This window comes from Nuphar pumila, chromosome 3, assembly GCF_984573655.1.
Source record: "Nuphar pumila chromosome 3, dmNupPumi1.hap1.1, whole genome shotgun sequence".
Lineage (NCBI taxonomy): Eukaryota > Viridiplantae > Streptophyta > Magnoliopsida > Nymphaeales > Nymphaeaceae > Nuphar > Nuphar pumila.
This window is the reverse complement of record NC_143251.1, coordinates 59,306,362-59,328,028: the sequence shown is the minus strand read 5'-3', so window position 1 is coordinate 59,328,028 and position 21,667 is coordinate 59,306,362. Positions and strand designations below refer to the sequence as shown.

At 38.8% G+C, this 21,667-nt stretch overlaps 1 protein-coding gene across 1 annotated transcript; it reads left to right on the top strand.

Annotated features, from left to right (window-relative positions):
• The first annotated feature begins 4,047 nt into the window (after nt 1–4,047).
• On the top strand, nt 4,048–21,397 carry LOC149842957 (subtilisin-like protease SBT4.14). Its single transcript, XM_090000782.1, has 14 exons — nt 4,048–4,219; nt 4,316–4,439; nt 7,129–7,264; nt 14,647–14,907; nt 15,836–15,918; nt 16,986–17,083; nt 17,180–17,323; nt 17,529–17,634; nt 17,757–18,279; nt 18,396–18,496; nt 18,858–19,079; nt 19,693–19,801; nt 19,966–20,179; nt 20,913–21,397. The coding sequence occupies exons 1-14, from the start codon at nt 4,048–4,050 to the stop codon at nt 21,395–21,397; spliced, it is 2,778 nt and encodes a 925-aa protein (XP_089856908.1).
• The last annotated feature ends 270 nt before the right edge of the window (nt 21,398–21,667 follow it).

The following is a 21,667-nucleotide window of genomic DNA, read 5'->3' as shown; positions in this document are numbered from 1 at the left end:
AGATTTTTTCTTCTTTAGAGTCATATGTAACAAAACATTCAGAAGCATGCATATTGCATATTGCATATTACATACTCATTCATAAAATCTATTTCATAAAAGTATACGATAGTTTCAAAAAGCTCTTTTTTGAAAACAAATAATTGTACCTTCTTACAACCCTTTATGAAAAAGGTATTTTGACATGATTTCAAAATGTAATAATTGTACCTTATATCATATACAAGACAACTTGAAAAGAAATGATTTCAAATATAGGAAAAAGACAAAACATGAAATCGGCTACACAAAGAAAACAAATATAATATGTTTTGAAAAGACTCTAGTTACCTTCTTTAAAGAAATGATTTCAAATATAGGAAAAAGACAAAACATGAAATCGGCTACACAAAGAAAACAAATATAATATGTTTTGAAAGGACTCTAGTTACCTTCTTTAAAGAAATGATTTCAAATATAGGAAAAAGACAAAACATGAAATCGGCTACACAAAGAAAACAAATATAATATGTTTTGAAAAGACTCTAGTTACCTTTTTACAAACCCATAGAATGTCGACTTACTTGAAGTCATCATTCTCTTTGTATAGCATTAAATACCTCCTGTAAGAAATCCTTGTTAATATCCTTCTCAAGAATGTCGACTTACTTGTAGTCTTCATTCTCTCTGTAGACTTTGAAAAACACATCATAAAGAAAACTCTTGATATGACTATGTACAAATAAATATCTCAAAGCATTTATTGTACTTACACTCATTTTAAGTAAATAAGTACTTATGTACCATAAATCATTAATTAGGATAAAGACAAAACTACATGACAGCCTACAATCCAACGTTCAATGTACTATTGTAAGAAATAGAATTTTTACATAAAATATATATATTACCTAAAATATTACAACGACTAGTGTACCCTATATTTTACTTTTATGGAAAAAAGACTTTCTCGAAATTCTCTAAAGATGTTTTTTGAAATAACATGACATTTCACATCTCAAAAAGGCGACGATTTCAAAAAGTAACGACTACTTTTTTAAAGCTATATAAACGCACTCAAATGAACTATTCAAGACAAGGAATGAATATGTGAGCTTACAACGAGAAAAATTCCTATTCGATATTTGAAAGAGAGCCTAGAAAAAGAAAGAGAAAAGAAAGAGAAAAAGTCAAGAATAACTCTTTAACAAAGAGTATCTTCTGAGTGAAAAGAACAGAACATTCTGAGAATCCTTCATTCGTGCATTCATATGATTCTGAAGGTTCTATAGGAAGTATTGTAACTTTTTGTTATTCACTGTATTCCTTCTTTGTTGAAAGAACTAGACCTCTGAGAAAGAGGGTGTTGCCCTTCTCCGTTGAGAGAAGAAGACCTCTGTGTAAGAGGGTGTTGTCCTTCTCTGTTGAGAGAAGAAGACCTCTGTGGAAGAGGGTGTGCCCCTTCTCTGTTGAGAGAAGAAGACCTCTGAGGAAGAGGGTGTTGTACTATTTATCCGGTGACTCGGATGTTATAGTGGAAAGCTCAAGTGGTTTGCTTGGGGACTGGATGTAGGTCAGGGTTTTGACCGAACTAGTATAAATCCTGAGTTTATTGTGTTGTGCCTTATTGCTTTATTTTTTGCATCACTATTCACCCCCCCCTCTAGTGGAATTTCGGGGGGGGGGGGGCATGAGCCCCTCTTGGTTCTTTATATAGTTTCTCTCTCCTTTACAAAACTTTCTAATTCCTAATTTTTCATCCCAAACTTTCTAAATTTCAAAACAACTTAGCCGAACACACATCACTTATTTGTTAAGTTTTAAAATACATATACATTTTTCTCTCTTTGTTTGTTTTATTTTTAGAAAACTTTTGAAATATCAATTTTCATGGATTCTAACTTACAACTTTTAAATTTAATTCCAACATGAGCTGCCACATAAGATGGGCCCACATAAGGGGACACCTCACATGTGGACCTCTATCATTCTATTAAACTTTGTTAATTCAAGTTTTTCATTCTATAAAATATATATTTATTATTTTATGCTATTTTAGAATGGTTTTCAAATCCATACAAACCAAATTTTAACTTAATAAAATTACATCACTTACACATCAAATTAAACCTAAATTCATCTAAAATCGTATTTGACTTTATTTCGACACAATTTGCCAATTATTTTATTAAAATTCTAACTTTTTATAAATTTAATTTTGAATGAAAACTTCAATAAAATCAACTTTGATTCTTTATAAAATATCTTTTCAAATTCAACTTAGACTAATTTGCATTTTTATGTTTCTTTCATATAAAAATCCTTATTAATATTATTTTATTCATTAAAAATGCTCTAAAAAGTCAAAGGTGTTACATTTAAATTGAAATTGACGATTAAGTCAAATTTGAACTAGATCAAAACTCAAAATTCTATTCACAATAAACTCCAAAATTAGATTCAAATTAAATCTAGATTAAATGTAATTAAAAATTAAAACCCGATTCAAAATAAATTCCTAATTTGAAATTTCTTCTAAATCTAGATTAAAGCTTGAATTACAATTTAATCATATCATAAGTTCAAATAATATTTTAACATTAAATTTGCCTTTATTCTTCTTAAAAGTATCAAAATTTTATGGGTTTTTGTGATCGTTGCAAAATTTTTTCTTTTCTTCCTTTTTAGGAAAAAAAGAGAAAAACTCTCGCAAGGTCTCACTTGACCTTTTGTAGAGATATTTTGAAATTACTCACCTCCATTTTGAAATTTATGAGAAAATGAAGAGACACGATTCGCTCGTCGGTACGAGGTTCAACCGTTTCTAGCGCCTTTACCAAAGGTAATCAAACCAAGGATAAAATTCATGCCTTTTGCTTTGCGTAAATTTGTTTAAGTAATTATTCTAAGTTCTTAATGCACATGGAATCAGGCTTGTGCTATGATTTTGAACTTGAAAAATGTGTATGCTCTTTGGAAATGTTTCAGAAACTTGGATTTTTTCAACTGATTTTGAAATGTATTTAAAAACATTCTTTTAAGAAGTAAACTTTGAAGTTCAAAAATCAATTTTGAATTGAAAGGTTAAAACTTGAATTGAAAGCATGAAATTGAAGATTTTAAAATTGGATTCAAAGTTGAGAACTTTTAAATCTAAAATTAATTGAAAATCAAATTTGAATTGATTTAGAATAAAGAATCAAACTTAAAAATTGATTTTGAGATTTGAAATCATAATTGAACTTGAACTTAAAATTAGAATTGAAGTTTGGAATTTTGAAAGATTGAGTTTTGAAAAATGAACTTATAAATTGAAATTGAATTTGAAATTGAAATTAAAAGTTGAAATGAAAACTTGATTTGAGACTTGAATTTGAACTCTTGATTTTGAAAATGAAATTTGAAATTAAAATTTAGAATTTAAATTTTGAATTTGAAATTAGAATTGAACTTTTAAACTGAATTTACTCTGAATTTTGAGAATTTCAAAAATTGAAATTGAATTTTTGAAATGAATTTACTTTGAATTTTGAAAGTGGAAAATCAAAATTGAATTTGAGATTCATTTTGAACCTTGAATTTGTTTTAAAATTTAAAGTTGAAACTCAGAATTCCAGTTTAAATTGAATTTGGAATTGGGATTTTGAATGAAAGTTAAAAGTTTGAAATTTGAGAAATGAAATTGAATTTTGAAAAAGAAATTTAACTGAAATCATTTTGGAATTTGAAAATGCAAAATTTGAGAAATGATATGGAGGGCTCGTTGATTTGCTCTCAAAGAGAGATTGAAAGCAATACCCTAGAAAACATGCGGCGAGCTATTCATGAGGAAGAAAGGTGAGAGAGAGAGAGAGCACCTGGCTGCCGGAGGTGCGGTGGATGGCTGCAGTCAGAGGTCGACCTAGGGTTGGAGCACGACGAGCGAGCGAGGGTGATGCAACCCCCAAATCTCCAAAGGACCGAGGATCCACAGTCGAAGGCCCTCTTCAGCAGACATGAAACCCCCAAAACTCGAAAGAACTTGCTGCCTGAGGGGCAGTGGGGCGTAGCTGCAGAGGAGGTCGAGTGATGGTGGTTCGAGCACAGCGAGATGCGTCGTGCAGAGGAGGTCGGGCGACGGTGGCTCCTGAGTGTCGAGGGGGGTTGCTCCTTCACCGGTGGCTAGACGCCAAAAACTCCCAATCTCCCACCGTCGTCGATGCTGGAATGGTGGCAGAGGGGGACGAACCACAGGACGAAGGTGAGACTTGAGTCGATACCGAGAGGCGCAGAGGCTAGGGTTTCAACCAGGGCTCTTCTGCTTTGCAGGGACAGAGAGATTTCCCAATCTTTGCAGAGACAGAGAGATTCTGCGATCAGAAAAGATTAGGGTTTGAAACAGAGACGAAGCAACCGATGAGAGAAATATGCGGTTTTGCCTTTCTGACGGAAATGGCAGAAAATGGGGAGTTGGGTCGTGGGTAATTAAGGAAGGGAAGATTTGGTGATTTTCAGAGAGATACATGCAGAGGAGAACCCGATTAGAGAGAGCAGAAGATCGCTAGAGGTGGGGTTCATAGATGGAGGAATGGTTGTCATTGCTCACCAGAGGGACAATGTTTAAAGTGCCAAAAAGAGGCTCATCGGAGGGATGATGGTCGTCACTTTTTAGAGAAAGAGAGAGAGAGAGACTAGCCGGTGGTGTGGAGGAAACTGGCCTGGATAGACACTGCGGCAGGTGGAGAGGAGACTGACCAAGATGAATGTTGTTGGTGGTGGGAAGAAAATCAACTTTAATAGAGGCTGACGGTGATAGGGAGGAAACTAGTGGACCTTGTTGGGTGACGATGGTCATTAGGGAGAAGGCTAGTGGCATAGTGGTGGAAGTGGTGGGAGAGAAAAGGGGAAGGTAGGGAAGGGGAAAGATAGAAGTTGTTTGATCTGTAAATCGGATGATTGTTGGTTAAAATCAGTTGCTGGAAAACATATTCTAATTTTCATATATATATGTATATACTTCTAATGAAAGTAAGGTATATGAGAAACTAATTAGGCTGGTGAACATTGGATTCAAAGTTACATGGAGATTAGTCTTGGATGTTTATTTCGACAACAACATTACTTGGCATTCCAAGTGGACCCCACAGAAAAAAGGGTGCCAACATTGTAAAAAAAGTACTTTTCTAAAAAAATTGTAGGGTTTTTCTTCATTCGATGTAGTCCATTCAGTTTCTTCCCTATGACCCATCTATCTCTAGCTGAAACTGTTTCACCTCATCCCAGCTTCCCCCTCTCTCTAAAAAATAACAGAAAGAGAGTTCAAAGTTGAAAAGGTTGGTTTATTTTCTTTGTATGTTTTTCTTGTTGAATGCATTTCCCTTTTTGTCTTCCTCTGATGGTCCATTTTTTTCTTGTTGATGTGAGGATCATTGATTTTTTTTTATTTTCTCGAATTTGGGGTTTGTGGGTTTGGCTGGGCTAAAAAAGGTAATTGAGAGAGCATAAGGAAAAAATAAGGTAAGAAACTTATCTTTGTGTTTTTTTTTATTTAACAAATCTCTTATGCTTTCTTTTGAAAGGAGAGGTGGGGACCATTGATTTCTAAGCTGCTTTTACAACTTCCATGCCTACCCACCACATTCTCTCTCTCTCTCTCTCTCTCTCTCTCTCTCTCTCTCTCTCTCTCTCTCTCTCTCTCTCTCTCTCTCTCTCTCGTAGTTTGAAGAAACACTTTTTGTAGGCCCACCCTCACAAATTTGTTATTTTTGTTCCTTTCCATCATTTGGGTTTTTGTGATTAATCGTTTCATTTTCTATGTGCCTTAGCTTAATATTAGCCAAATATATTTCAACTAGTTTGGAAGTGGCTGGTCAAACCCCATCTGAAGCTCAAGGTGGGGTTATAATGTGATTAGGAATGACAATGAATCGGGGAAAAATGGGGCCCCACCTTGGACCTGGTATGTAGGACATGAAACGAGGATGGAGGTTAAAACAAAAATGTATGCAGGGGTGGAGGTGGGGTTGGACTTGCGCTTTCTCCTGCCCCGCCTTGCCTCCCCACCCACCCAATCACGGATCCCTATTAGTAAAACTTTCTCTCCTTCTTTAGGAATGGTGGTGGACCAAGGGGAAATGGGGTCCCACCCCACCTCGGCTTGTTTGGATAGGGGATGGAGGTGAGGATAATTATTAAAATTAAAAGTTCTGCGGGGATGGATGGCAGAATTTTAAGACAAGGCGAGGGTGAAGACCTTGTTTGATCCCTACATGTGATGCATTTTTTTCTAATACTAAGCCAAACCCACAAACCCCAAAATTAAAGGGAGCAAAAAATCAATGATCCTCACATCATCAAGTAAAATGAACCATCAGAGGAGAACAAAAAGGGAAATGCATTCAGTAAGAAAAACACAAACAAAAACCCTGACTTTTTCAACTTTGAACTCTCTTTCTGTTATTTTTTAGAGAGAGGGGTTGGGTAGGTTGGGAGTTAGAAGACGGGTTTAGTTAGAGAGAGACGAGGGCAGAGGGAAAGAAAAAACTAAATGGGCTGCATCGAATGAAGGAAAACCTTGCAACTTTTTTATAAAAGTATTTTTTTCTTTTTCGTTTCTTAATGTTGGGGGCTTTATCTTTTGTAAAAGTATATATATATATACACAGTCTGGTATAGACTGTGCTCTGCACAGTTTGGGTAAAGACTGCGCTCTGCACAGTCTTTCTCTCTAAAGACAGAAGTATATATAAAAATATATAAAAGATATATTTTTTTTAGTTTTTATAAATTTTTGTCCTAAAGAATGGACAAAAATAGACTCGATCAATGTTGATCGAGTGCAAAACATGGATGAACTCGGCCTTGACTCGTTGACCGAGTTCGAATTGGCATTGACCGAGTCCGGGCCGTGTCCGAAGCTGCACCTGTGTTGGGGCGTGTCGACTCGGGTGCGGTGCCTCCTTAGCCGAGTCCGTGTGACATAGATATTGGGGTTTTATTTTGTTTTTATTTTGGGAGGATTGACACATTTCTCTCATCCTTTTTGAGCTTCTTCAAAGATTTAGAACGATGTGATTTAGAAAATGAACTTTTATTTTTATATAATTCTAATTTCATTTGGCATCAGATAACTTGTTTGATGTTGTTTTGTATAAATTTCACATATAACAGTCAGAGTCGTCTATGGAATCCCTCGGACAACATTGCAAGGTTCAAAGCAAACGTTTGGCTCCATGGAATCCCTGAATGTCCACAAGAGCATGGAAGACTGACTACTTTCCAGGCACACAATTTATGGTCTGTCAAGGTCTATGTTTCACTTACACTAACAGAATCATTGACTGGGTTTTACCTTGGGATCAAAACAGGTCCGGATATGGATCCAGTCTTGATTGAATCGACACTGGATCTGATCATTGAAAAGTGGCATAGCGTAGGGGTGAAAAATGGGTCTGAAGCTTCAATCCTATTCCGAAGTAGATCTGACCTATAAAATCTGATATTCAGATAATCCATATCCGAATATGACAGATTTGGAACAAATAATTTGGGGTTGGGGCGGATCATTTTACCCTAAAAATTCATACAATCAGTTCCTTGTTTATTGGAGAATTTTTTGTACAAAGCTGAGGATAAGCATGATCATCTTCACTTGCCATTAGCTTTTTTACGTTTGACACAGTTCAAGGTGGTTCAAGCCAAAAGCTTGGATACCCCTTGAAATTGAACCGAATCATAGGACCCGAAGCTCATGGTCTTCCAACCACTTGATGAGCCTTTTAGTTTTAAGACAACAATTGTAGGCTGTAAATATGTTCAATTTACTAATTGACAGCAAGTCCTTTGAAGATACCCTAATTCCCAATTAATAGGGCAATCAATCGGTTCAAAACGTATAAGATGGGTGGTTCTACATTTAGGGTTTACAAAAAAGAAATGACGAAAATTAGGAATTGAGTCAGATCTGGACCAACCTCACCTATGCCAGAATTGGGCCCTGCTCCATTGTCCAGGGCTTAAGCCTGCCTGTTTTAACAAATGGATCTCCAAGCACGGTTTGTCTAATTGATCATAAATGGTCATCAATGGGACTGGATCCAGACGGATTTTTGATCCAAACTACAAATTAGACATGCTACCCATACATGAATTTTAAAATAAGATCTACTTATATATTTAGATCGACTTCATATTTATGTTATTTTGGACTCAATCTGAATCTATTTAGATCCATGCATGTGTGGGAATATATACAACAATACAAATCAACCTATTTATGCTTATTTCCATGAAAACTCTCATTTACAAACACTGTCAGAATCAGTACTACCATATAAAACTTCATATACGAGTTCAACTCTACTGCAATTTCAGTTCGGATCCATATTTGCAGCATTAAATTCAAGTTCGGATCCAGGTTGCTGGGATCCAGCTCATATATTGATTTTCCATTCTTTGTAATGCCAAGGGTATCTTTATGATTGTCTAAATGCAGAAAGTTTTCTAACATCCAGAATTTAAGGGAAAAAGATCTCAACCACAGGCTAGCAACTGATCACCTTATTAATACTTACCACGTGAAAACAACTTACCGATCTTCTCCTTGCCCTCCATATTGGGTCCGGCGTGACTTTCTGGCGAGGAGGCATACCAGACGGCGTCACTGTAGCAGTGGCCCTGCATAGCAAACAAAACAGAAAAATAAAATATAGACAGCGTACCTGATGCTGCCATTTACGGAGGTTGGAGGTCGCCGGAGAAAGGGATTCTTCAACTCAGCCTGTCCGCAGCCACCACAAGCGCAGGCCTCTTTATGCAGACGGTGAGTCGACCTCTTCCCTCCTCAAAATTTCTGTATTTTCTCTTATTGAAAGGGTTGCTTATGAGACCCTTTTATAAGCCACGAAATGGGAACGGTTGAGTAATTGTTCCCTCTGTTTTTCAGGTTTAACGGAAGGAACATTTCATGTGGGAAGAGTTACCCACATCGTGGGTAACCACCACCAACGTGGTGGTTTAACCCAACATTCTCCCACTTGTTCCGACGATAAACCTTTTAACCAGAAAACCTTATGGGAATAACTTGATGAATAGAATGGCCTTTATATTTTATTCTTAAGGTCCTTAGTTGAATCTCTAATCCTTATGAGATTAACAACAACCAAAATGAGAATCAAAAAACTGAAAGTGATCACTTTATTTATATGCATATGTCAAGAAGAGTTTAACAATCCCATCCTCATTACATGTTCGGAATATAATCCCGGTGCTAGCCCTTTAGTAAGAGGATCAGCGATCATCTCTTTGGTACCAATATTGACAATATGCACTAAATGATTCTCCGTCCTTTCTTTAACAACAAAATACTTCAATTCCATATGCTTGCATGACGTAGTACTTTTGTTGTTGTTCGAAAAGGACACTGCAGCTTCATTATCACAATAGACCTTCAGTGGCTTCCCAATGGAATCGACCACCATTAACTGTGATATGAAGTTCTTTAACCATATAGCCTGCGAAGTAGTCTCGTACAATGCAATGAATTTTGCCTCCATGGTGTGGGCAGCAGTGGTTGTCTGCTTTCCACTCCTCCAAGAGATCGCTCCCCCAGCAAGTAAGAAGACGTACCCAGTAGTAGACTTTCTACTATCAAGGCATCCTCCTAAATCCGCATCTGAGTAGCCAATGACCTCGAGGTGATCAACTTTATGATACGTTAACATATAGTCTTTTGTCCCTTGCAAGTACCGCAAGACTTTCTTGGCAGCCTTCCAATGGGGTAAACCTGGATTAGACTGAAATCTGCCAAGTACCCCTACTGCAAAAGAAATATCTGGACGAGAACATGTCTGCGCATACTGCAAGCTGCCAACAACTGATGCATATGGATAAGCACTCATCTGTGCTTTGTCAATATCGTTCTGTGGACAATCATTTAGGCTCAGCTTGTCACCTTTTGATATGGGTGTAGAAGTAGGAGAACAATTTTCCATCCCATATTGCTTTAACACCTTTTCTATATAGGATCTTTGGGAGAGGCCTAGAAACCCTTTTGCTCGGTCTCGACGAATCTCAATGCCAAGAACATAAGCAGCCTCACCCATATCTTTCATATCAAAATGTGATGCAAGAAACTGTTTTGTCTCTGAAAGTAACTTCATATCGTTGGTTGCAAGTAAGATGTCATCCACATACAACATTAATATAATGAACTTACTCCCACTTTCCTTAAGGTATATACATTGATCAATAATGTTTTCTGTAAACCCGAAAGTCACAATGACTTGGGAAAATTTAATATACCATTGTCGGGAGGCCTGTTTAAGTCCATATATTGATTTGTTAAGCTTACAAACCAAACAATCATTTTCAGAGAAACCAAGAGGTTGTTCCATGTATACCTCTTCATTCAGATCCCCGTTGAGGAACGCTGTTTTCACATCCATCTGATGTAGCTCTAAGTCCTAATGAGGTACGAGGGCCAGAATAATCTTCATTGACTCCTTAGTTGAGACAGGAAAAAATGTCTCATTATAGTCAATGCCTGCCATCTGGGTGAATCCTTTAGCAACCAATCTTGCTTTATGTCTCTCTATGTTACCTTTGGAGTCCTTCTTGGTCTTAAAGACCCATTTACACCCTACGGGCTTTACTCCTTTAGGTAACGTGACAAGATCCCACACTTGATTTTTAGCCATAGAGTCTAACTCTTCTTTCATGGCTTCAATCCAGTGCGAAGATTGTTTGCTCTCAACAGCCTCCATAAAATTCAACGGGTCATCATCCATATCTATGAAATCACAAGGCTTCTGAAGGTACACCACATAATCAGGATGTATGGCAGATCTTCTAATCCTTGTGGATCTCTAAACAGGTCGTTCCTCAGGCTCAGATTGAACTTGATCATCCTGTTCGTGCTCTTCCGCATTGTCCACAATAGGTTCACTTTGGATTTGTGCATTAACAATCGAATGATCAATCACACCATCATTAGGAATAACAATGTGGTATCTTTCGATTTTTTCCTTAACAGGTGATAAAACTGGATCCTGTATTTCCTCAAAACCAATGCTTTGAAGTGCACTTAATCCTACTGAACCATCTTCTAGGAATTTAGCCTTATCCGTTTCAACAATCTGTGGTGAGTGAGATGGGCAATAAAACCTGTACCCTTTTGATCTTTCTGGATAACCAATGAAATATCCACTGGTTGTTCTTGGATCAAAGGCTTTAATGTGGAGGTTATACAGTTTAGCCTTTGCAGAACATCCCCATATGTGCATATAAGACAGTGATGGTTTTCTACCTGTCCACAACTCGTAAGGAGTTTTAGGCACAGATTTCGTAGGAACCTTATTCAAAATATGCACAGTTGTCCTTAAGGCTTCACCCCACAACTTTATGGGAAGTGTTGAATAATTCAACATAGCCCTGACCATTTCTTTAAGCGTACGATTTCTCCTTTCAGCTACACCATTCTGATAGGCACTACCAGGCATGGTATATTGAGGCACAATGCCTTTCTCTTTAAGAAATCGTGCTAATGGTCCTTCCCTTTGCCCCATCTCAGTAAACCTAGCATAATATTCGCCACCTCTATCAGACCTGATTATTTTAATAACTTTATTGGTTTGTTTCTCTACTTCTTTCTTAAATTCCTTAAACATCTGAAAAACATCAGATTTTTCAAAAATCAAGTAGAGATACATATACCGAGAATAGTCATCAATAAAGGTGACGAAATATTTTTCGCCTGTGTAACATGGGGAAAACGGTCCACATACATCCGTATGGACTATTTCTAATATCTCACTACTGCGTTTGGCACCCTCTTTATATGTGTTTGTATGCTTAGCCTTTATGCAATCAACACATGGGTCATTGTCAGTAAAATCTAGAGATTGCAAGATCCCTTCATTTACCAGTCTCTTTATTCTCTTTTCAGAGATATGACCCAACCTTCGATGCCAAAGCATGTAAGATTTATCATTCATCATGCTACGTTTATTTCCAACTAATGCGTATTCAGAAGTCAAAGACTCCTGAGTTTGGATCTTCACATTCAATCTATATAAACCATCATAAACTGATGCAGAACCAATTTCAATTGAATTTCTGAATATGAACAATTTGGAATTTTCAAACTTAAAACAATATCCAAATTTATCCAACTTTGAAATTGAAATTAAGTTTCTACTATACGATGGAATATAAAAGACATCATGAAGATCTAAAACTACACCTGTATCCAGAGTAATCCTGCAGGTTCCAACACCCTTCACATGTGAGCGCATCTTGTTTCCCGAATAGATGCTTTTCTCATGCATTGTTGGTTCCCTTCTGCTCAGGAACAGCTGTAGACAGTTGGAAATATGAACAGTAGCACCAGAATCAATCCACCAGCTATTTTCAGGAATTTGTAATAAATTACATTCATGAGAAACAAATGACAAATTACCTCTCTTTTCCAACCACTTCTTGTACTTTATGCAATCTGCCTTTATGTGTCCCTTCTTCTTGCAAAAGAAGCACTTTATGGGAGCAGAGTTGGATTGCTTATCTTGGGATGTCTTATCCCCAGTTGGCTTCTTCCTAGCATTTCTCTTAAATGCATTCTTCCTTGGTCCTACCTTGGACGTATGAGAAGCCATATGTGCACTTTGCACCTTCTCACCTTTCATCCTCTCTTCTTCTTCAACACACTTGGACATAAGTTCATTAAATGTCCATTCATCATTATGTGTGTTGTACGAGATTTTGAAAGGTCCGTATTCCAAGGGTAAGGACGTTAGAACTAAATGCACTAGGAAAGAATCAGAGATAGTGAGCTTCATGTCATTCAGTTGAGACGCTATGTTTCTCATCTCCAAAATGTGCTGACGAATGTTTCCCCCTCCAGTATATTTCATAGATATCAGTTTTGACATCAGGGTACTGACTCTGGCCTTGTTTGAACTCACAAATTGTGCCTCAATGGCATTCATGAATTCCCTCACTGTTCTGCATTGTGGGATAGCACTCCGAATGTTCTTAGCTACTTTAGATTGCAAAAGCAATAAGCTAAGTCTATTCGAGCGCTCCCACTTCTCAAAAGCAATCTTTTGATCAGCAGTACTCTGATCAGTGAGGGCAGCGGGTTCATCTATCCTTAGGGCCAGATCTAGATCCATATACCCTAATGCAAATAAAACAGTTTCTTTCCAATCACTAAAATTTGATCCATCTAGAAAAGGAATTGAGCTAGAGCCATCTAAAATCACAGAACTAGAAACTGCATGACAAAAGACACGTATCAGGAAGCATTCATACGAGACTTAAAACTTTAGTGGAAAAAGCAAAATGATAAAAACCCTTGATATGCTTCTTTCCAGGCGAGTGAAGGGGGTCATCGGAGTCCTACTTTGGTAAGAGCTCCGACACGCGAAACCACTTCGCCTACCAACCATATTCGGTAAAACTAAGGTTCTTGTGAAGATAGACCATCAACACAAGGTATCTTTGGATACACATGTGTGATGTATCTCGACACATTTACCTTATTCTACCCTACTTAAATTCCAAACACGATAAAACTACCTTTGGGTCGTCTATCGTTTCATGAATATAAGTACAATATGCATATCGGCTTAGGAACTGTATGATAGTATAAAATTCATTCATGACTCACGTGTATTCAGTCACTTTGGTGACATGAAAACACTGATTCATTTAACTATCCTTAATGCTAATATGCAAAATTATATTTTAAAATAGTCCGTAAACTGAATGGACTAGACATATGACCCTCGAAATGGTTCTTAAACTGAATGAACCAGTCATATGTATCACGAACTGGTCTTAAAGCACTCTGAACCGGTCTGAAACAGCCCCGAACCGGTCATCCAAGGGTCTGAACCGGTTCTGAACCTTATGAACCGGGTCAAATATGAACAAAAGTTCATTAAAACCCTATAACCGTATGCCAAAACCCCTATGTTTTCTTATATTTAAGAAAACAGGGTCTTAGCATCTCGGAACCGGTGAGAAACTGGAAGGAACCGGCCAAAAATGGCTCTGAACCGGTCCCGGAAGGGGACTGAGTCAGTCCTTGATCCGGTTCAAGCCAAATAGTGCCTGGACCCTAAAGGATCCGGGTCAGACCCGACTGCTTACTGGATCCGAGTCAGACCCGGGGTTATCCGGATCCGGGTCGGACCCGGTACAATCCTGATTTGGGTCGGACCCGGTTAAGACCGGATCCGGGTCTGACTCGGTTAAGACCGGATCCGGGTCGGACCTGGTTAAGACCGGATCCGGGTCGAACCCGGTTAAGACCGGATCCGGGTCAGACCCGGTTAAGACCGGATCCGGGTCTGACCCGGTTAAGACCGGATCCGGGTCTGACCCGGTTAAGGACCGGATCTGGGTCGGACCCGGTATTACTGGATCCGGGTCGGACCCAGTAAGTACCGGATCTGGGTCGGACCCGGTAACCGCTGGATCCGGGTCTGACCCGGGGTTTACCTTATCCGGGTCGGACCCGAGCGGGTCCCCACCCGAATCCCTGATCCGATCTGAATCACTTTATGGATCGGTTTCGGGTGGTTGGGTCCGGTTCAGAAAATGAACCCGACCCGAAAAACAAAAACGTAAAGAGTCAAAATAGGGTTTTTCTGAAACCCTATTTCGCCCTTTTCGATTTTGTTGCAGGGTGTGGCCGCCGGTTTCGACGATCGAATGATCGCCGGCAACCCCAACGGCGAGGAGGTGTCAGCCACCACCATCGGTGACCCAATGGTCACCCCACAGTCGACGGTGGGGCGACAGCAGCTGCAACAGCAATGTGCAGAAGGAGCTGACCTCTACCGCTGCCTACCGGCGACCCATGCAGCCGGCAGTCGGCGAACGCCTGCCGTCGAACAACCTCGGCGCCTGCCGACGATCAACGCCGGAGTATTGAAGACGACACAGGTAAGTCTTCTTTTTTTTATTATTATACTGTCGCCCAACGGCGACAGTCGCCGGTGCCGGCGACAAGCGCCGGTGACCAGCAGCAGGGTCACCCCACGGTGATCTGCGTTTCTGGTCAAAACCGGAGCACACCCCGCAGCGGAAGCGGGGTGTGGGCCCATAACCCAAATGTTGGGTCCGGCGTGACTTTCCGGCGAGGAGGCATACCAGACGGCGTCATTGTAGCAGTGGCCCTGCATAGCAAACAAAACAGAAAAATAAAATATAGACAGCGTACCTGATGTTGCCATTTACGGAGGTTGGAGGTCGCCGGAGAAAGGGATTCTTCAACTCAGCCTGTCTGCAGCCACCACAAGCGCAGGCCTCTTTATGCAGACGGTGAGTCGACCTCTTCCCTCCTCAAAATTTCTGTATTTTCTCTTATTGAAAGGGTTGCTTATGAGACCCTTTTATAAGCCACGAAATGGGAACGGTTGAGTAACCGTTCCCTCTGTTTTTCAGGTTTAACGGAAGGAACATTTCATGTGGGAAGCGTTACCCACATCGTGGGTAACCACCACCAACGTGGTGGTTTAACCCAACATTCTCCCACTTGTTCCGACGATAAACCTTTTAACCAGAAAGAAAGGTAAACAGATAAAGAAAAATGGGTACTTCAAAAATGTCCTTCATAATTTGCTTCCTATTACTCACGGTGGTCCATTGCAGTAGCACCATGGAAAGGAAGGTAAGTAATTGATGAGACTAGCTCAAATTTATTTCTCACAAGTAGGTAGCTAGTGAGTCAATTGGATATCATTTTGCCTATTTGATTATTTGGAAGTCATAAATCTCAAGCAATTATTGGTGGTTCACATAACTTAAGATTTTCTGTTGATACTTGACATAGATTAATCATTTCATATATTAAACTGTCTAACATTGGCAGTCATACATCGTGTACATGGGAGACGTGCCATCCAATTTTCTCTCAGACACGCACCATCACATGCTTGCATCTGTAACCGGCAAGTCTCTCTCTCTCTCTCTCTCTCTCTCTCTCTCTCTCTCTCTCTCTCTCTCTCTCTCTCTCTCTCTCTCTTTCTCTTTTGTTTCTCTCCCATCCAATATTCTGTTGGATGTATTTTGGTAATGTTGAATGGTGAATGTTCTCCTTTCTCTCTCTCCCTCTCTCTCCCTCTCTAAATCCATCAACAGGTGCAGTCTATCATGATATATATTTGGAGTCTTGAAGATTTATGATTTTTGGCCATCAATTTTTCAAACATTATAAAAACCAACCATGTCTTGAAACCAAACACTACATGCCTAGATCCGTATAATACCAGGCACACAGATCTCATCTGTATGATCAAACTTTTAAAATAAAACAAAAAAAATTCATACAACCCATATAACATGCTTCATTTAGCACTCTCTCCCTCTCTAAATCCATCGACAGGTGCAGTCTATCATGATATATATTTGGAGTCTTGAAGATTTATGATTTTTGGCCATCAATTTTTCAAACATTATAAAAACCAACCATGTCTTGAAACCAAACACTACATGCCTTGATCCGTATAATACCAGGCACACAGATCTCATCTGTATGATCAAACTTTTAAAATAAAACAAAAAAAAATCATACAACCCATATAACATGCTTCATTTAGCACTCTCTCTCTCTCTCTCTCTCTCTCTCTCTCTCTCTCTCTCTCTCTCTCTCTCTCTCTCTATATATATATATATATATATATATATATATATATATATATATATATATATATATATATATATATATATATATATATATATATATATATATATATATATATAAACCTAGCTTTCCCAAACAATCATGGCTGGTGCCACATGATGTTTTCCAACCAATCCTACATCAAAATGGTAGCAGTAGTATCTCAAATGAATGAGTTTTCCTATCAAACTTAAGTTTCTAAATTTTTTTTTGTTATTGATACTAAATCATAAATGTGTATACTATGAAAAAAGTTTCCACTCGTTCACAATTAATTATTGGCATTCCTTGAGCATGTGATGAGCAATTTGCTTTAATTTCATGAAATTCATTTTGGCAGCCATGACATTGCAAGAGAGACAATGGTCTACAGTTACAAGCGAAGTTTCAATGCATTCACTGCAAAACTCTCACCGGAGGAAGCAAAAAGTTTAGCTGGTTAGTATGAAACACAAGTACATTGACTATTGTATACACAATCAATTTTTCCAATAGTTTAGCTTGTTTAATATACTATTACTTAATAATGTGCAGAAACTGAAGGCGTGACATCAGTATTTCCTAATTCCTATCACAAGCTTCACACCACAAGATCGTGGGATTTCGTCGGCTTCCCTTTGAATGTAAAAAGGCAGCTCAAGTTTGAAAGTGATGTCATCATTGGAGTTTTGGACACAGGTAAGCATTAAAGGGTATTATGAATGTAAGCAAAGGTTTGATTAGATATGAATAAGTTGTTCCTTGGTTTTCTAGCCAACTTGACCCAGTCACATTTGTTGCTCTTTTTATTTTATTTTATTTTGAAGGAGCTCTTCTTCTTCTTCTTTTCATAAAATTGATTCTTTTCAAGAAAATGATGCCATCTTTCCTCATATAAACATAGGTATCAGCCCCCATTCACAGAGCTTTGACGACAAGGATCTTGGACCTCCTCCTGCTAAATGGAAGGGCACATATGAAAGATCTGAGCATTTTAGTGGGTGTAACAAGTATGCTCTCTCTCTCTCTCTCTCTCTCTCTCTCTCTCTCTCTCTCTCTCTCTCTCTCTCTCTCTCTCTCTGATTCATTCAAAGATTTACACTCCCAACCTTCAATAATTAAATTGACACAGCAAACTCATCGGAGCCAACTATTATAGAATAGACGGACCCTTCACGCAACTTCAACCCTCTGATATACTATCTACAGTTGACACTAAGGGTCATGGCACCCACACAGCATCAATTGCAGCTGGTGTCCAAGTTCCAAACGCAAGCATGTATGGGCTTGCTAATGGCACTGCGCGGGGTGCAGTCCCTGCAGCTCGCCTTGCTGCATACAAGGTATGCTGGGAAGACACTGGCTGCTCCGACATTGACATTCTTGCTGCCTTCGATGATGCCATCGCCGATGGTGTTGATGTGATCTCAATCTCCATAGGCGGCATGAACAATGGATACCTCAAGGATGCAATATCGATCGGGTCGTTTCATGCCATGAGTAAGGGAATTATCACGGTGGCGTCGGCCGGGAACGATGGCCCTGACCCTGGCATGGTGGAAAATGTGTCACCATGGATCCTTACGGTGGCGGCGAGTTCCATTGATCGGCATTTCAGAACCAAACTTGCACTGAGCAATGGCATGCAGATTACAGTATACCTTTGGCTCTTCACTAAAAATTTTCTTCACAATCTTTTTTTCTAGCTAGGTCGCTTGTTTTAGCTTATATATTAAGTTTGTTAATTTGGTTCTTCTTTTTAAAATGACAGGGCATATCATTAAATACTTATTCCCCGAATAAGAAATATTACCCACTCATCACTGGGGCCCAGGCAGGAAGCAGTTCAGGTGGCTACGGGCCATATCCAACGTAAGAACAACTGCATACTTGTATAGTCTTTGCGTTCCTCGGGAAAGTTCAAGATAATTTTTAGAAATTCTTGGGGTTCGTTTGCGCGTGTAGTGTATATATATATATATATATATATATATATATATATATATATATATATATATATATATGTATATATATATATATAAAATCTCACGTACTTCTTAAAAGAATTCGCTACAAGAGGCAATCCTTTGGTTTTTGACCATAGAGATCCGATAAGTACGGTTATATTTGTCAAAAAATATTTTTCAAAAGTGGGTTGAAGATTCGCACCCTATAAAATGTCTGCAATAGGATTATAGCTTGTACTCATGATTGCTTAACAATTTGTTTGCAGTTTTTGTGATCAGACTCTAGATCCCAACAAGGTGAAAGGGAAGATTGTTCTTTGTGATTTGGTAAAAGGAGACCTTGACTCCAGTGTTAGGGACATTGGAGGGGCTGGAATCATCTTTCAGAGTTACAAAAGCCAAGACGCAGCTTTCCCTTTTGCTCTACCAGCAGTTTTAGTGGATACCAACAAATCAATGACAATAAATGATTACATCAATTCCACTAGGTATGTAAATTGAAACTCGATCTCCTCACTTAAATTCCTGACATGGGTAACGATTACAATGAAACCTTGAAGTGAGAGGCTTCCATGCATTGACCACCACTATACAATCATCTTCACTCCCTTTTTGCGCAATTGCGTAGTTGTTGTTGTTGTTGTTGTTGCGCGGTGGCGTGTATCGTAGGTGACGATCCTTCTCTGTCAGCCTACAGCTCCTTCCTTCTCGGTTGGGCCCCTAACCTTGTTCATCTAGCTAATTCCAGAGGAGGATAGGGTTATTTGTGACACAAACCCATCCTTGAATATCACCCGAATTCGTATTTGGGAAGCAATTCGATGTCAATATAAAGTTAAGCAATGGAGTAGTCATATCTGGAACTCTAATTAAAGCCCACCCACGATATTTGGCCACATCAATAAGACTGCCAACTCTTGACAATGTTGTCTGCAATGGGAGACTGAAGCCAACAGACCTTCCAAAAACCTGATTTTGCCATCTTAATTATTCTCCAAAGCTCTATGAATTGCTATATTACATCACGTATATACTTGTTGCACAAAGATTGTTCCAAACATCATCCATTAAAATTGATTTTTTCCTCTATTTTTCTTGAAGGTCGCCTTATGCAGTTATATACAAGTCTTATACAGTTAATGTGAGCATTCCACAAATTGCATCTTTCTCATCTCGTGGCCCGAATACACTCTCACCAAGAATCCTCAAGGTAATGCAGTATTTTACATGCTTAAAAGGGAGAGCAAATCGGGTCATTGGCTGAGTAGGTACTCTGCCCAATGACTGGATGCCATGCATCCCCTTCTGTCCTCTAAATGATCGGATAGTGCTAATCATTGTTGCTTGATCTAATAACCATACCCTTGATTACAGCCTGATATCACTGCCCCTGGGCTAGATATTGTGGCCGCATATACACCATTATCTTCAATGACTGGGAAGAAGGATGATGAACGAATAGTTAACTATAATATAATGTCTGGAACTTCAATGTCATGTCCTCATGTGAGTGGTGCGGCTGCATACGTCAAGTCTTTCCACCCTCGTTGGTCTCCTGCTGCAATCAAGTCTGCTCTCATGACCACAGGTAAATTTGTTTTCTATTTTGTTTTATTCGATATTTTTCCTCTATAATATTTGCTTTGCATTGACAATGATGCCTTAAAACAAATAAAATACACACTAGTATCTGATTGTAGATGTATAGATATGTCTTTGTGGTTTCGTAAGTTTGATACTTTACTTCACTCAAAGAATTCTATAGTTGGTAGATTGCATCAAAATAGTAGTGTTGTTCTCTGTTTTTGCTTCGGTCTGTAAATGTGTGAATTTGGAAATCCATTGATTTGCCTTTTGCAAACAAAAATATAATTAGAGATTCGCCAAATAACATGCCAATAGTTCTATATTGCAATTCATAAAAATAATCTGCAAAATGTCTCTGCTCTCTCCATTGAAATGAATACTCAATTCTCAACATGGTAGGTGCCATTTTTTGCCAATATAAGGGGGAAAAAAAAAACCATGGCAGGTGCTTACAAATAGTTGCAACGAGGGCAGTTGTCATGCTATTTGATATGATGTTATATTCCATCGCAACTGCACATCTCACTTGATGGAGCTATCTATGTATGGCCCCCCGCTTTAACATTCTCATGGTTTCCAAGTGAGATGTACAAGATGCATTGAATACAACCCATGACCGTAACTGCTCTAGATGTGCCTAACCTTGGAAGTTGCTAACCCAGATAGCCCATTATGTCTGAAGATTCAAAGGTTCCTATACCATATCTTTAACCGTTTTTCTTTCTCATTTCCAGCAAAGATGATGGACCCAAGGTTGAATGAGGACGCAGAATTTGCCTACGGTTCGGGTCTATTTGATCCAAGACATGCTGTTCACCCAGGCCTAGTGTATGACATAGACCAATTGTCATACGCCCAATTTCTCTGTAAAGATCACATAGACGGTGCTGCCTTGGGAATCGTGACTGGTGGTCAATATAACAACTGCTCCGCCATACCTGTCGGCCAAGGCTATGATGGTCTCAACTACCCATCGATGCAGGTCCAAGTTAACAATGGATCTGACCCGATCCATGCCGTGTTCTATCGCACAGTGACCAATGTTGGTGCAACAACTTCAGTCTACAAAGCAATGGTCAATGTCCCAAGTGGGCTTAAGATCAGTGTCACACCAGAAACTCTCTTATTTAGCAGACGGGGACAACGTCTATCCTTTAAGGTAGAGGTGAATGGTGATCCTCTTGGCGCCAATCCTATGGCATCAGCTTCACTTGTTTGAGATGATTCAAAACATAAAGTCAGAAGTCCCATCGTTGTATATCAATTGGCTCCATTCCAAGGAATCACCCACATGTAAAATGTCAAACTTTCATGATATTGAAATTACACTTTTACTTTATAAGAAGAATTGTTCTTTTAGTAATTATTTTTTCATGTAAAACTTATTTATGACTTATTTTGGAGAAGAGGCTCAAGGATGAGCAAAAATTCAGGCTTTATCTACCCTTTTTAATGTTACTTTTTTCTCTCTTCAATTATTACTTTCTTC